At 42.5% G+C, this 16,370-nt stretch overlaps 2 protein-coding genes across 3 annotated transcripts; one reads left to right on the top strand and one right to left on the bottom strand.

Moving 5' to 3' along the window:
- The first annotated feature begins 143 nt into the window (after positions 1-143).
- slc45a1 (solute carrier family 45 member 1) lies at positions 144-7,402 on the top strand. 2 transcript variants are annotated; one of them, XM_028406484.1, is made up of 10 exons: positions 144-256; positions 803-1,243; positions 1,323-1,415; positions 2,054-2,278; positions 2,373-3,271; positions 3,351-3,504; positions 3,594-3,770; positions 3,862-4,067; positions 5,345-5,570; positions 6,726-7,402. In XM_028406484.1, exons 2-10 carry the CDS (start codon positions 823-825, stop codon positions 6,752-6,754), a joined length of 2,430 nt encoding a protein of 809 aa, XP_028262285.1. In that variant the 5' UTR covers positions 144-256; positions 803-822; the 3' UTR covers positions 6,755-7,402. The 2 variants fall into 2 exon arrangements, with proteins under 2 accessions (XP_028262285.1, XP_028262284.1); XM_028406483.1 differs by lacking the exon at positions 6,726-7,402 and having other exon boundaries at positions 5,345-5,822.
- A 304-nt stretch (positions 7,403-7,706) lies between these two features.
- LOC114436172 (parathymosin) lies at positions 7,707-10,224 on the bottom strand. The gene is made up of 5 exons (XM_028406305.1): positions 10,033-10,224; positions 9,384-9,455; positions 8,938-9,004; positions 8,690-8,763; positions 7,707-8,604 (listed from the first exon to the last, which is right to left on the bottom strand). Exons 1-5 carry the CDS (start codon positions 10,081-10,083, stop codon positions 8,533-8,535), a joined length of 336 nt encoding a protein of 111 aa, XP_028262106.1. The 5' UTR covers positions 10,084-10,224; the 3' UTR covers positions 7,707-8,532.
- Between the last annotated feature and the right edge of the window lie 6,146 nt (positions 10,225-16,370).

Here is a 16,370-nt window from a genome sequence, read left to right as displayed (position 1 = left end):
TGCTGATGTTGCAGGGAGGGGCGTGACGTCACGGGAGAAACCGGGAGGAAGAGGAGAGGAGGAGGATGCGAAAGTGGGGTGAGGAGAATAGGGGGAAGGAGAGGGGACGAAGGAGAGAGAGAGCGGGGGGATGACTGCATCAAAGGAAAACAAAAAGCAGAATGACTCCTGTAATTCATACTCCGCTTTTTATATCTACATCATAATGGTCTCTGCTCTGTTTACAGTGTGCAGCAATAAATGACGGGCCGATAAGGTAATTATTTTTCACGTCTCCATTTGCACGCCTTTTTTCTCTTCTTCTTGCACAGTTGAGTCGATTGTTTGGGCTTCACCTTTAAAATGTCAAGACGAGGAAAAAAATAGCGCGGACCGTTTTTTTTTAGCAGAAATAAAAGAGCAAACAAAGCGATCCATGGAATACGTGTCCTCCATATTTGTCAAATAATTCGTGTAAATTAAAGCGAATCCTTGTATATAGCTTTAAATACCATCGTTAGAAGGCAAAGCGGCTCCATTGTGTCGGATCAGAGCTTCCTACATGAAAAATTAAAATGGAAACAGGCGTCATGAGAGCGGTGCCGCATAGTACACTGCTGTAGTCAGCCACGCCGAGCACATGGGCTCTGCGCACAGCATGCGCACTGATTGCAGTGCCCATCGTCGCTGTCTGCTCATGACTGCAGTGTCCTCTTGGTAGCACAACATTATAATAGGCATCACTCTCAGTGTGTCTCTGCTCTGATGTTGAAGTTTTAATCACGTGTCGGCTCATTGTTTATCATTCCGCTCTGCTCTGCAGTGCAGGCTGGCTTGAGAGAGATGTCATCTCCAGGCATGGGCACCCCCAGTGACCCCCTCTTGGCAAGTCCGGGAGGGAGTTTATCCACTGCTCAGGAAGGTCTCTGGAGGAGCTCACTCCCCAAAACGGCCAGCTTCCCAACATCCACCACTCGACATCTCAGTCACAGGGCCAACAACTTCCAAAGACAGCCAAAACGCAGGAAGCTGATACGACCTTCACCGCCTCCACCGCCCAACACGCCCTGTCCCCTGGACCAGCTGGACCTTAGTGAACTTCCTCCAAGACGTACCTTCCAAGAGCTGCTCTTCAATGGCTGCATTCTTTTTGGTATTGAGTTCAGTTATGCTATGGAAACAGCTTATGTGACTCCTGTTCTTTTACAAATGGGTCTGCCTGATCAATTCTACAGCTTGGTATGGTTCATCAGCCCCATTCTTGGTAAGTGAGAAGCAAAAGATGTGTAATGTCCTTGCTCTGTGGACTCTAACTGTGTTTGACTTTTTCCTTTGACTTGAAGGATTCCTCGTTCAGCCGCTAATAGGAGCGTGGAGTGATCGTTGTACATCCCGGTTTGGGCGCAGAAGACCTTTTATTTTTGCTTTGGCTGTAGGTAAGAAAATAAATCACCGCACTGATGTTGTAAAAGGGCAAAGAGAGACATCATCATGAGCAGAAACTCACTCACAGCACAATCGAAATGTGACATGTTTAAAGTTTACATAGAAGAATAATGTGATCATAATGTGATCAACCATCCTGATCAACATCAGGATGGTTGATCAGGGTTGAAAACTACACACACACGTGGATGGTTACACTTCAATTGACATGATTATAGCTTCATGCATCTATGACAGCTGTTTTCAGTCTGTAAATCATGTTGTAAATGTAGTGGGACACGTTACCATGGTAACAAAGACCAAAAACCTCTTCCAAAACCTAAATAAAGAGACAAGACATGATCATCGAGTGAAAATGAAACCTCACGAGATTCAAGCTCATGTCTCAGGGATGAAGGTCTTTGTGCGACCTCTCACAGCAGAGGATTGTACTACATGTCTCATTAAGAAGTGACACTAAAGGGGCACTGCCAGACATTATAATCTGCCACAAAGGGAACTTGACCATATGTGATGAGTTATAAGAGGAATGTAGCCTCTATGGTGTCTGTAGCCGAAGTATGATCCCTCCACAGATCTTTCCCGTCTTTTGGATGTGTGTTTAAACTCTTGCTTTACTCCTTCATAGGTGCACTGCTTGGTCTGACTCTGGTGCTGAATGGACGGGACATGGGAGGGATCATTGCTGACACGGCATCCAATCATAAGTGGGGGATTGTCCTGACAGTGTGTGGTGTGGTTCTGATGGACTTCAGCGCTGATTCAGCCGACAACCCAAGCCATGCCTACATGATGGATGTGTGCAGCCCGGAGGACCAGGACCGGGGGCTGAACATCCACGCATTACTGGCAGGTAAGAAAACAGATGTTTTTTTTTGTTTTACAGTGGTGCAGCAGCAAAGTCTTCTCTGTCTCAGTCTGTTTTGTCTTCATTTTTCCCTCCACAGGTCTTGGAGGGGGTTTTGGTTACATTGTAGGGGGGATCAACTGGGACCAGACACAGTTTGGCAGGTCAATGGGAGGCCAGCTGCGGGTCATCTACCTGTTTACCAGTGTCACTTTGGTCTTCGCCACAGCCATGACTCTGATGAGTATCCCTGAGCGGCCCTTACTAAAGAGCCACCCAAGCAAAACCTCTAGCAAAAACCACCTGAAAAGTCCCAGCCTCCCTCTTCCTCCCTCGCCCCCTGTTCCACCTGGAGCAGCGCTGGGCCTGGATGAGGAAGATGAAGACGGTCTTTACAGCTACAATTTCTCAAAGTCTCACCCATGTAATCCTGACCCTCTGGCCCATTCTTGCAGTGCCAATGCACGTCTGTGTGTGGGCCTTACGAGTCCCATATCACCCCTTAGCCCCCTCACTCCAAAATATGGCAGCTTTATAAGCAGAGACAGCTCACTCACCGGCATCAACGAGTTTGCCTCCTCATTAGGAACTTCGTACATCGACAGTGTGCTTATAGACTGCTACACAGGTCAGCAGACACCACAGGGTCTGGCCCCTTGCTCCACTGCTGTGCCCTTGCCTCCAGGGGACTCTCCTCTGCCTGATGAGTCCACACAGGAGTCAGAGGGCCGTCCTGCAGGACAGACCCAGGCTGATGTGGAGCCACATCCAGCCGGGGATGCTCAGGATGCAGAAGGGCATCAGCTGGAGGGAGATGCTCAGTCTCATGGAGCATCTCAGGTCACAGCTGGGGATCAGCCTGGTGCGGGTTCACACCGGGGCTCCACTGCTGGCATTCTGAAGCGACCTCAGAGTCTCGCACTGATAGAGGAGCCTGTAGCGACACAGATTGTTGGTCTGGAAAACGGTCGCAGGAGAACAGTGACGTTCAGCCAGCAGGTCAGACACACTCTTTAAAAATGACAGAAGTTGTTTACTGAGCGACGCTGCATTTTTAAATGTTGTCTTTCTGATGAAGGTGGCGAATATTTTGCTGAATGGGGTGAGATATGAGAGTGATCTAAGTGAGAATGTGGAGACGGGAGAATCCCAAATGTCAATGAAGCTGCTGTGTATAGCCATCTACAGGATGCCTCCGTCTTTGCGTAGTTTATGCACTAATCATTTTTTAGGTGAGAAAAATCATCATAAAATCTGTGTGTTGTGTTTTTGTGTTGACCTGTGTGGGTTACGTTGTTCGTTTCTCCTTGCGTGCCCACAGGCTGGCTGTCTTTTGAAGGCATGCTGCTCTTCTACACTGACTTCATGGGGGAGGTTGTGTTTGAAGGAGACCCCAAAGCACCCCATGACTCTGAGGCTTACCAACGCTACAATGCTGGTGTTAGCATGGGCTGCTGGGGCATGTGCATCTATGCATTCAGTGCTGCTTTCTACTCAGGTAGGCACTCACAATCACCACATAGTATTGACAGTAGTAGTAGTGTTTTTCCATAGACATATTAATATTTTGTTCTCTCTTCATCTTTCAGCCATATTGGAGAAACTGGAAGAGCGTTTCTCTCTTCGCACTCTTTATTTTTTTGCCTACCTGGCGTTTGGTTTGGGGACAGGCCTTGCGACCCTGTCCACCAACCTCTACGTGGTACTTTCTCTGTGTGTCACCTACGGGGTGCTCTTCTCCTCTTTATGTACGCTGCCTTACTCTCTGCTGTGTGAATACTACCAGAGCCCTCAGGTCAGTATGTGGATATGTGATATATATGATATGAGTGGCAGTCACCAGTTTGAACCATTTGTATTCTGAGATTGTATCAACTTAAAGGAATAGTTTATGCCTGTATAACTATGAAACTGCCGATCAGTTTAAATACATTATGTGCTCTTATTTAAATCATACAAAAACTGAAATATAATTCTTTGTGGATTACAGGAAGTAAGAGCTCAGCCAGTTTTCTGAGCGATGGAGTTGCTGGTAGCTAGATTGTGTTACCTTCAGATAGTGCCACACTTGCTGTTTCCTGTCTGAATTTGATGCAGAGCAGCTTTAGTTTAAGCTTCATATTTATGGGAGACTGTGTTGGCAAGGCCACTTTAAAAATGTATTCAAGTACAGTCTCATGTTATTATTTGCATGTAACATTCTGAATGAATGTGACATTCACACAGTAGTGCCAGAGAAAGCAGACCTCACCAAGGCATCACTGATGGTTTTGTCTAGCAAACAAGATGAAAACCTAGATGAAAACTATAGTATGAAAATTAAGTAATAAAAATCTTACTAAAAGGTATCCCAGACCCTTGTGTATGTTTAATGCTAGAAACAGATGATCACAAATACATGATATCATGCATGTTGTGAATTGACAGGTGGTTTGTTTGTTTAACAGAGCTGCTGAACAAACTAACTATAATGCTAACAGGCTAATCCGCAGCAGATCAGTAGTGACTAGCAGAAAAAACAGAATGATCGCTCTGCTTCCTGTGACTTTTTAATTCATATCTGTAAGAAGTAGAGGTTTGTAACACTTACATGTTTTATTCACTAAACTGATCTTCGCAAATGAGCACGATTTTTTGATGCCGAAATAATAATAAAATAAGTTAACAGCTAATATTAGGATGTAAACAAAAACTGACGTCAACATCACCAATGGTAAGCATGCTGCACTTGTTTGGGTGATGTCAGATGACACCGACAAAGTCTGTAGTCTCATTTTGCCACCTGTTTGCATCTGCCTTTATAAGACACCCACATAATCCACTTGTTGTGCATTTGATGATGTATTAGACTACACGGCAAAGCCGAAATGTTAACAGATGTCTGAGTTTTGGGACCCATTCATGCAGCATTGTGTGTCAATTTTAAGGAAGTCACTCTGAATGTAAAAACAACTGTAACTGAACACTCAGTTACTCGTACACTTTATATGAGGACCTGAGGAGAGGCTAAATGTCAGACTGTTTTTTTGGTCATGGTTGATTGCACAACTGAAATATTTGTGTGTCTTTCAGTTTTGTGGCTCATCGGAGGAAGGGACCAGACGAGGGATGGGGGTAGACATCTCTCTGCTCAGCTGCCAGTACTTCCTGGCTCAGATCCTGGTCTCTGTGGCGATGGGACCTCTGACCTCACTGGTGGGTGGGGCCCAGGGAGTGATGTACTTTGCAAGCCTGATGTCATTCGTGGGCTGCCTGTACTCCTCTCTCTGCGTGGTGTACCAGCTGCCCCCCCCTGAGGGTGAGCCCCCCGAAAGCGAGACCCAGCCACTGTTGGTGCACATTTAGAAAATTTAATTTACCTCACACACACACACAAGCTCAACACACACTCTCACACTGTCTCTTAGTGTCAGAGTGAGTTGACCTTCACAGCACTTGTAGTGACAGACACACACTGTACATCCCGCCGCACACTGTACAGCACAATTTCATATATTGTTTTACACTAATCAGCACTGCTCCTCTCAGAGCCAGACAGACAGACAGACATTGGCCCCTGATCTAATATGTGTAAGCAGCGTGTTCATACAGTGTGTGTGCCCATGCATTTTTTCCTAACATTTGCAGATGAGTGTTTTGGAATGTGTGTGTCCGTGTGTGAGAGAGAGACTGCAGTGTGACTTCTCTGGGTAGAGATAAGCTGTTCTTGTGTCTGATTCTTTGCTGTAAAATCTTACATCATTTTTTCTCGCTTGTTTGTGGGTGTTTAGAATAGAAATGTTGTTCACTGTGTTATGTGCGGGCTAACCACAGCTTTCCCTCTGTTTCTTCTTCCTTTTATCAGTTGCCTAACGTCTGCATGAGCTGGAATGTAATCTCTCAAAGCCTTGTGTTAATGTTTTGGTGTTTTTTTTGGTCATAAGGCCAAGGGAATGTCTACCTGCCTGTTTCTCTGAGTTAGCACACTAGCATCACACCTTAGGCTCAGATGTTCTGACTATAGTGAATGTGCTGCCAGTGACCGTTAAACACTCTCCTTCATTAATTCAAGAGCTCTTTCAGCATAATTTTTGCAAACATGCTTAACATTCACGTGAAGCTGAAGTGTGCCTAATAACGGTTTTGAACGGGCTTCACATTGTCTACACTAAACAGCCAATACAAACATTCTCCACACACACACCACCCTCTTTATTTTATGAGACTTAACCAGTGTTCCCCAAATTTCACAGAGCTGGAAGAGTCCCACAATCACAAAGCCATGACTAATAATAGGATGATACACACACACACACACACACACACACACACACTTACACAAAACACAGAGAAATGTGTGCTGGTGGCAAATTCTGTCTGGGCCCTCACTAAGCCATGGACAGCCGTGTGTGAGCTGTCACCCTACTCCTGGCCATGCCATTGTAATAATGACAGTGATTCTTGTCATTATCAGGAAGAGGAGAAGTTGAAACTGGGGTGTGAATCAGCATACAGTCGGACACAGAAGAACAGCAAACAGAGGGAAGACACATGCGAACTGTGGGAAATCGTGAAGGTGGACGACATTTAAAACAAAAAACAAACAAACAAACAAACAGACTGTGGGGGGTTCGCAGAGCCAGCAGCAGGTGCTTGTTGTCATCATTAGGGCGCATGCTTAGGCTTCACCTCACTCAGCCCATCAGCTCAATATAGTGGTGACCTCATTGGAAGTTTTAGTTACATCTAAAAAAAAAGCCATCTTCTCATTAACAAAATGGTAATTATTATGATTTTTTTTTACATCCGCCATGGCAAACAGTATGCTTTGTCTGTTTGGCTGTAACACAGGCACCACGCCTGACTTCAGGGCTTTAAAGCCTTTCGTTTATTGTGAAGGCACCCCGTCCCTGCCCCCCCTGCCCAACATCCAGGTGCCTCAGCAGAATGTCAATAATTGCCTACTAATTAAAGGACCTCCTGGACTGACCGGATGCACGCCATGCTAATGTTTCCAAGGAAACAGTACCTGTGCAGATCATGCTGCTGCAGCTTGCTTGAGACAAAAATATAAAACACAAAGTTTTTGTGTTTGACTATGATACCACCTATTGCTCAATATTAGCAGTGTTACTGTAAAAGCTACTTTTATTCAGGGTTCAGTTAAAACTAAAAATGATCATTTTGCCATTTTTGACTCTTGTGTCAGTTATTGTCTTTTATCACTTGTTTGCCGCTAACAATGTTCAACTTTGCCACAAGGGGGAGCCAGGACACAGCAATCCATTGATTCGGTGCAGCCTTTTCCATTACCCAGAGATGATTCCTGCTCCTGAGCCAGCCATTTTCCATGTTAAGAAAAATTGGGTCAGGTGACATCATCCACTTATAAAACATTATGGTTTTGTGAAGCACTGACTATTGACAGGTAATGTGCACACAGAACAGACACAAGTAAGTAAAAAGACAATTTATTTGTTAATCAGAATATACAAAGCAGTGGCTGAAGTAACCGAATGCCATTCTGGTTCTGAAAAAGGCAGTCTTGTACAGAAAACTGGGCTACCCAACCGTAACGTAAAACTCATTGAAAATGTAAGAAAACCAAAAGTATAAATGGTACAAACTTGCGTGGAATGCATACAGAACAAATGACCAAAGCTTTAAGATTTAAGAGGGGTTAATTAACATTGCAAAAATCCTGCCTCCACAGAATGGGGTTAAACAATCTTATCATGGAGGTGCAAGACAAGAGCCCTGTATTCATTTGCACCATCTGTTATGTTAACAGGGCAGCCGAGGATTAAGTAGCAGCTCAACACAAAAAGAAAAATCACGCCTTAACTAATAACGCTAACAACTGTCCATTATCCCCTGCTTAAAACTTATCTTTGGTCCTTTTTAAGTGTATCTGAGAGGTCAACATGAGCCTTGGAGGTGAGCAGCTGCCTGTATGTATGAATCATCTGGTCAGCACTGACATAGAGGTTGTGCTTCTAAACATACTGATATAAAACCTCAGGAAATGAAAAAAACTGATCTCATGGTGTGGCCCAATTTATACAAGTAGAAAAAAAAGCTCATTTTAAAGACCAATAAATAACATTTCATAAAAAAAGGATGCAGGGCCACTATGTTTCAAGACTCCAGTGCAATGTGATAACATGGGAGCAACCGAAAAAAAGAAAATCTCTCTCAAGAATACAGAAAGCACAAGCTCTACAACACAATGTTGACCAGGCTGGTGAGACAGTGCTGCAAACGAGTAGCAGGACAGAGACCTAAGCCTCCACTTCTGCCTCTTTCGAGTCTCCATTTTCCTCTGTCTTCTGCTTCTTTGTGTCGGCCTTCTCCTGATGAAGAAGAAAAACATCAGGCATTAGCAAAAGATTTGACAAGACTAAACGACTGTACACTTCAGCCTGATGACAAACCCACCTCCTCCTCTTCAGCTGCACGCTTCACAGGCTGTGCATCAGTCTCCTCAGCAGGGGGCGCCTCCTCTGCTTTCTCTGTAAGGACAGTTTGACACTTTAGAAAATGCAGCCTTTACTTTCAGTGTATTTAAATGAAGATTTACTGCTAGTAAACGACATTTGAGTCAAGGCCAAACAAGAGGGGATTTAAGTTTTAAGAAACTAATATATTTTGACTTTTTAAAAGTATATTCTACTCTCAAACTTTACCATCTTTTCCATTCTTGTGTTCCTCCTCTGTGGTTTTCTCCACTTTGTCACTGTGATCAGCACCATTCTGTATAGAAGAAAAGGAAGAGAAGAAGGATGAATTACTTAACTTTAATTATGTGGGCAAAAATAGGCAATAATGGAAAGAGAACAGAAAATCCCAAGCATATTTTAAATACCCCTCCCATGGATGCACATGCACAGACTCCTCTGGGGGCATTTATTATCTCCCTGAGGATTAGCTACCAGGCTATGGGAACCCTGAGACTGGAGAAACCAATGGAGACGTCCAAAGGCTTGCTAGCTAACATCTGTGCCATTTCACAACCCAAACAAAGCACAGTGTGGAGAGCAGCTGAACAGGAGGGGGAGGCGGGTGCAGCGACACCTGCATGATGAGGGGCGCTAAGACAAAGGCCATGAGGCTGCCTCTCGTCTCCACTCACTGTGCCATTGGCAGGTGCGTCCCCGTTGTCGGTCTTCTCCTCCACTTCTACTTCTTTCTTCTCTTTCAGCTCCTACAAAATAAAAGTCTTTTAATCAATAACGCGTTCAGCAAAGAGTTAAATCTCAAGTACCACACGTCCTCAACTACGAAAAATGAATAAATAAAATCTCAAATAATTCACAAAAGCGATAAAAATAACGACAACATTAAGAATCGTAAGAGGCAATGATAAAAGGTTTTCATCCCATGCCGCGCACAACGCAGCGGCTTCCCGCCCACAGGAGCAGCAGCAGCAGCAGCAGCTCCGCTCCACCAGCTGTACCGCTTTGTCTGCTCAACAAGGCGTTTTTAGCTAACCACATCACATACATTTCAGTTTCCAGACACAACAGTCAACTGTCGACACTGGAAATTACACATAAACCCCTCCTTGGCGGTGTGCGGCTGTAGGTGAGTGCCATTTAAACACACTCATTCAAAGAAAACACATTTCTTCTACAGTTAGTTTTAACTTACACGAAGTCACGTCGGTACAACGCACTATTGTTCAACCAGAGCCAACTATGCCTCTTGTTAAAACTTGTAAAAAAAAGTTCAGAAAATCTTTTTAACACGACGAATAAACCGGAAAACTGAATGAAACGCACCTTGGCTGTAACCTCTGCGGTTGCGGTTGTGTCAACAGCTGTGTCGGCCATGGTTGATTTTGTGAGTTAATTCAGATAATTATGTTCCTGTTGAGAAAAAAATGATTTTTTTCTGGTCTCTCCTGCCTTCGTGTCTGGATAGTCCAAAGACGCTGAGAGAGAAATGATGTCTGCTCGTCTCCGCTTTTCTCTCGAGCTCGCTCAAACTCCACTCTGGTTGGATACTGCGACTCGATCCCGTACGTGATTGGACACTGACGACCACTAGAGCATTCTATTGGATACATTTTGTGTCAATCTCCATAACAAGTCCCACCTTCTTCCTATCGTAACGCTGATTGGTCGGTTTTTTTAAAGCGCTGCACTATGATACCACGGTTCTTTTTTTCTTTTTCTTTCTAACCATCAGTTTACATTTGGTTTTTTGACTGAAATTTGAACAATGGACATAAGTGGTCTGTTTTCAAAGTTGTAAAAAAAAAATATCTCACTCTATTGACAACTGAACATTATCTTAAGTGGGTGGATTGTAAAAGTTTGAAAGCCCACTGGCAGCATCTTTTGTCTTAGCGCTCATTCTCTGCAGGCATGGGGTGTCAAATTACATGCAGAGAGGAATAATGTGACGATATGAAAACCAGGCGGCCACTCCCCCATTTCTATATTTAACACTTTTAGGGAAATGTGCAGCTGCTGCTCACAGTTTCACTTTTTTACCTGATCACACACACACACACATCATCATTGTCTGTTTTGGTGGATAAATAAATATCTTCTTTTTATTTTTTTTTTCTGAAAATTCTGATTTGTGACAAATTGAAATTTGATTTGGTTTATTAAAATACTAAGAACTGAATGTAATGGGGTGTTTAAAAGCTTGTTTACACACATTTAGTTTCAGCATTACAAATACTAAAGGTGTAACAGATTTTGTGTAAAGCTCATGAGCTTATAAGCTTAAAACATCATTTGAGGTTACCTCCTGTTAATTGTTTTTTTGTTTTCTTCTTAATGTACAAGCCATTTTCCCCTCCTGCCACAGATGAACGTCACAGCCCTCCAACTGTTAAACCAAAGGAAGTGGCTACTGTGTGGGCCCTGAACTCTGTAATTGAAACTTGCATCTGGCCAGTGTCACACACAGTGTCTGTTAGACGCAAAGCAAAAACACATTTTTTTTTAATCTCAGGTAATAAATCTACACATCTTGGTCATCTGGTGTGACCTATATTTATATATATCTATTCCACACATTTGACCTTGACGCACCTTTAAAACACCTTTAATTATTTCCACCTATACACACACTGTCATTCATTTTCATGTTATACGCTCACATAGTTGTTAAAGCAACAGTGTCTAATATAGTGTCATATTTTTCACATATTTCTTGAAAGTCTTGCTTGTTTGTATTTAGAACTTGTCCCAACACACCCAGCCAGAAGATCTCGACACCAGTAGTTCTTTACCCTCTAATTTTAATCGTCTCTGTGCAATGCACACATTCAAAGCTACTGATTCTGAAGAAGCCTCCGGCTCTGTGTTGTCATTCACCTCACATTTGGCTGAAATATAATTATGAAGAGTGTAATTACATACAGGGATCAAAGGGTTGTGTGTCAGCCGCTTACTCAGAGATTTATTTTAAGGTTTTTTCTACCATGTTTCCTCTTCATTTGTTAAAAAAAATCACATTTTTATATTAAAAATTGATATATATGGTGAAAACAATGGGATCATTATGCTGACATGAGATGTTCATCAGCATGGCCTTTAGTTGCCCTTGCATAAAGATCATGTAGCGCTATAAGTAATGGCCTCAGTGTGCACAGGCTCTACTGTAAATCTATGGGAGGAACAGCAGGCTCAAAAAGCAGCAGAAGGCATTACTCACTCTTTTTCTTTTTTTTCCTGTAACTGGAAAATGGGAGCAATCAGTGAGAGGGGGAGTGTTTGTGAGATCATTTCCTGTCTTTTTTTTTTTTAATTTGCTGCCCTTTTATTCGTTTGGCTAACTCATGTTTCCATGTAGCCTACCACCAATCTGCTGCAAAGCAAAAAAAAATATGTGTAAGTAAACCTATGGACAGTCTGTTTATTTTTTGCAGATAAAAGACTAAACTGTAGCAGTAAATAAGGCAGTCAAGCAAAGAAAAAAATTTTTTTGCCAGTAGCTGTGTTTACCACACTTTCCACACATAGGAACAGGAAAACGTTAAAATTATGAGACCACAGAAAGTAATACTGTTTAAAAGAAAAGCCTCTTTGTGCCCACAGTGAGTCATGTTTGAAAATAAATTGAATATTTTTGCTACCGGTGCCACCTCTGCCGGCCTGGAGAAAACTGTGTTAATCTGTTTGGACTGCCTGCTGGGGTCAGAGAATCTCAAGATAAAAGATGGGAAGTGCAGCAGGTTAATTTCACCTTAATTTTTCGGTGGACAAAAGACTGACCTGACTTGTGGAATGTCAGTGCTGGAGGGAAGAGCAAAGTGGGGCCCATCAGAAGAGCAGAGGTCAGGATTAGGAGGGGGGGAAGGGTCCTGATAATTGGAGGAATTGGTGAGGGCAAACTGAGTTCTTTTGTTTTGAACAGCAGTGTCCTGCACGGTCTGGCTGCCTTTCTCTAGTTCTCAGGCGAATCCTGCAGAGTACAGGGACAACAGAACGCTGACTTCTCACTGGGACGCTATACAGTCAAATGCACAGTAAAGGAGAAAGCGTGCTTACAGTGCCGGACTTTAATTAACACAATTAATCGCAGCTGCTATTGACATCATGTATGTACTTTATGTGGCGCTGCTGCGAGCTCCCTGGAAACCTGATATCCCATTAGACACACATTTTGTGTATCATGTGCGTGGCTTTTTTTTTTAGGCTTTTTTGTGTCATTTTTACAGCATTAATCAATGATTACAGTTAGCAGGACATGCATGTAGGAGGGCCCTCACTGACAAATACAATAGCTCACAAAATCCACAAAATGTGTGTTAATACCACATGACTTGGCATGCTACTTCTAAATTATTTACATTTATTTTAAATTATTTTTATTTATTATGAATATATACACTAAATTTGATCATTTTAGTTTTTTAATTGTCTTGTGCAGCTTCTTTTTTGTGAAATTAAGTTTTTTAAAGTTTATGATAAAAAATATATAGGCTACAGGAAGAAAAATAATTCTCCACTTTTACACATTTTTATTACATGAATGTTGTAAAATGTAAAACCTTTAAAAAATGTAATTTTTTTAGTGCTATCTGCTGTAGCAGCATAAATAACTACCTGCAAAACACAACAAGTGCTAAAAACTGAAGTCATCTGTATGTTTGCTGTAGATAATAATAAGCTGTGAAACCAAAACTCATCAGTGTCACTGTGATGAAAATCCCGTGACTCTCTCTGTCCTCGGGGCTGTCGTGGTTTGACATGTCTCTTCAGTGTTGCATGGATTAGTTTGTAGGTGCTTTGAGGATTTGGAAAATGCCAAGTATAGTGTTTCCCAATGCTTCAAGCCTTTGTGTGTGTGTGTGTGTCTGCACACTGTAATGTTTGTTACTAATTCAGTACAGATTAAATTGAATGTGTCCTTCCATGTTTTGCTAATAAGTGCAAAGGTGTGAAGTAAATAATGGGAGAATATATTTTGGTGCTCATCTTATTGCTCAGTGTATTGTCAGTCATGTGACTACAAACCTCCGAACTTGCACTGGACTTGCCTGAAGGTGTTTGTGGTGTAACACACTAAATTCAACCAGTGGCATGGGAGTAGTCAGAGCACTTATGGTGGAACCTGATTAGGAAAAGGTCAATTTTTAAAGCTATGCTGCTGCAGTGATTGTATGACTGTGTGTTACAGTGAAAAGCAGGGTCTTCATATTAAAGGCATAGTTTGGTTTCGGTAGTGTATTACTGTTAGAAACAGAGAGCCACCAGAGAACTGAAGCCAGAATCTTGTTGAAACTTGCTCCAGTCAAAAAAACATCATTTTACCTCACAGCATACATATGTTGCTGCTTTACTGGTGACCAGCTCTAGTGGTGTTGAGAACTGATCTGCCATATTCTGTGGGATAAGTTTCTGATTTCATAAATGGAATCGGTGGCTTTGATAGCTTGATTTAATTCCTCATGGAAAAAGCTTTTGGCAATGTAAAGCAGAGCTGATTCTAAATAGAGTCTATTTGAAGATATATTAGGTCATTAAGCTGTCTATGGTGAGGTGACCTCATGTAACCTCACTTCAAACAAACGCACTATACCTTTAAGAACTGATGCATGTAGTTTAATGGCTGTTTCAAATAATGATCACACATTTAACACACAGGAATCAACTTATTATTGCAGAACATGTAAACACATTTTCTTACACGGCACAATAAGGCTACAGGAACACAGCTTTTTGTATTTGTGAATAAAAAAAAACTCATAAAAAGGACATGGTGGTGTTTAAACGGTGAAGGGCAGTACTACAAATGACCAACAAATTACCTACAAGAAAGAAACTACAAATAATGTGAAGCTCAGGTTTCAAACCCATGCAGCAAATGTAGAGAGAAACACATGTTCAAGTTCCACTTGAGCTCTACCACCTTATTTATTTCACCTCTTAGCTCCTCCCCTCTGACTGTCTTGCCAGAGAAAAGTGGAAATTTCCAGTAATTCCTGCTGCAAAAAAAAACGCTCCTCCTCCTCCTTCCACTTTCCCGCCTTCCGCCTCTACCTGCTCTTTCATGCTGCCTAAATACCTCATGGCTCTGTTGCTCAACCTTGTGGTGGCCGGCAGGGCTTACTTTGTTCATGTCTCGCAGACACAAACATTTGTGCTTGGATTCAGACTCATTTTACTGGGGATTAACAATGAGTGAAGAGCAGTCATCTGTCTGTGAATGCCTGCCATGCTGCTCTTTGTTTACTGTTTTGAAAACACAGTTTATATTTCCTTATCTTTTGAGTAAATATTAAGCTATGTGTAACTATTGCATTAGCTCCTGAATGATGAACAAGGGTTGGTTTGGGATCACGGAGCAGATGGTAGATTTGCATTTCTATTTCTCTGGCTGATCTGATATTCGAGTGTCTGGTTTGTTTCAGAGATCTCTGACACACCAGTCCAGATTCTAGAAATGTGACATGTCCTCTTAGGTGATATAAATGGAGGCCTCAGACATGGACAACCAGACACTGAGATGTCCACACTATCTCCATGCTACATCTGTGGTTTTACAACTTCCTCTTAATTCAAGGCCTTAATATAATCATTTACTCGTGAGCAACAGTGATGTTTGATTGAAAATCAGTTTAGGTAAACAGCAAATAAAGCCGCAAGACAGCTGGAGAAGCTGGAGTGTGTTGATGGCATGAAGCACACTGACCTTAGACCCATTGTGAAGCACCAACAAAGAGCCATCTGCACAGCAACCAAAGCTGAGATGAGGGACTCACACACAGGAGGGGGGGTAGGCGACTGGGGAGGGGGGCAGGGACCTGGAGAGCATAAAAGACAAAACAATTCAGTGATAAGGGAAAAAAAATGGGGCTCTATCAGCTAGATGATGTCTAAAAATATTGAAACGGTCTCAGACATTTTGTACACAAGGAAACACAAGGAGCTGCACAATGTGTCAACCCAGAGAGGGAACACTGAGCTCTCCACTGCTGGTTAAGTGGGAGACGAGAGCTGCAGGCCTAATCAGTCAAGAGCACATTTCCTGCCTCCTGCATGATGAGATGAAGTCAACTGAAACTGTTCAAGGCTAATGTTTAACCCAAACCTGACTGCTATCTGGTTCCTTTCACAAGCAGAAACACACACTCTGTGTCAATCTGAATTTGAATCTATGATTTAGTAAGTTAACATTTTGCATGTGTTTATAATGCAGCCAGGATTTGTTGTTCTTTACTCACACGTGTGCTTTAAAATGGTGCTAACAAAGACAAAATGGTGTCAGGGACATCTGTAAAAATCACAAATGTTTCACAGGTAAGACACGAGAGTCAGGATTGCTTAGCAACAGCAGTTTTAAAAAAAATCCTGCAGCCTGTGGTGGCAACAGAGAAACTGCTCGTACCGCCACCCAGTGGTGGACTGTCAGTACAGGCTGAGTGTGATGAAGATGATCACACTTTTCAGACATGCGCGTGTGTGTGTGTGTGTGTGTAAAAAAAAAAAGATGAAACAGCTACAATCATCTGCAACATAAAAACCCTGAGATGGGCTCGATTTTAAAAAGTGATATCCTCTTTGCGGCCTCAAAAAAAAAGTTCACTCATTTGATTGGTTGGAAAATGCACCAGCTCACCAGTTGCTTAGCAACATTCAGGGAACGGGTGGGA

This window comes from Parambassis ranga, chromosome 5 (genome assembly GCF_900634625.1).
Source record: "Parambassis ranga chromosome 5, fParRan2.1, whole genome shotgun sequence".
Lineage (NCBI taxonomy): Eukaryota > Metazoa > Chordata > Actinopteri > Ambassidae > Parambassis > Parambassis ranga.
Note: the sequence above shows the minus strand (reverse complement) of the source record. Positions and strands in the feature narration are given on the sequence as shown.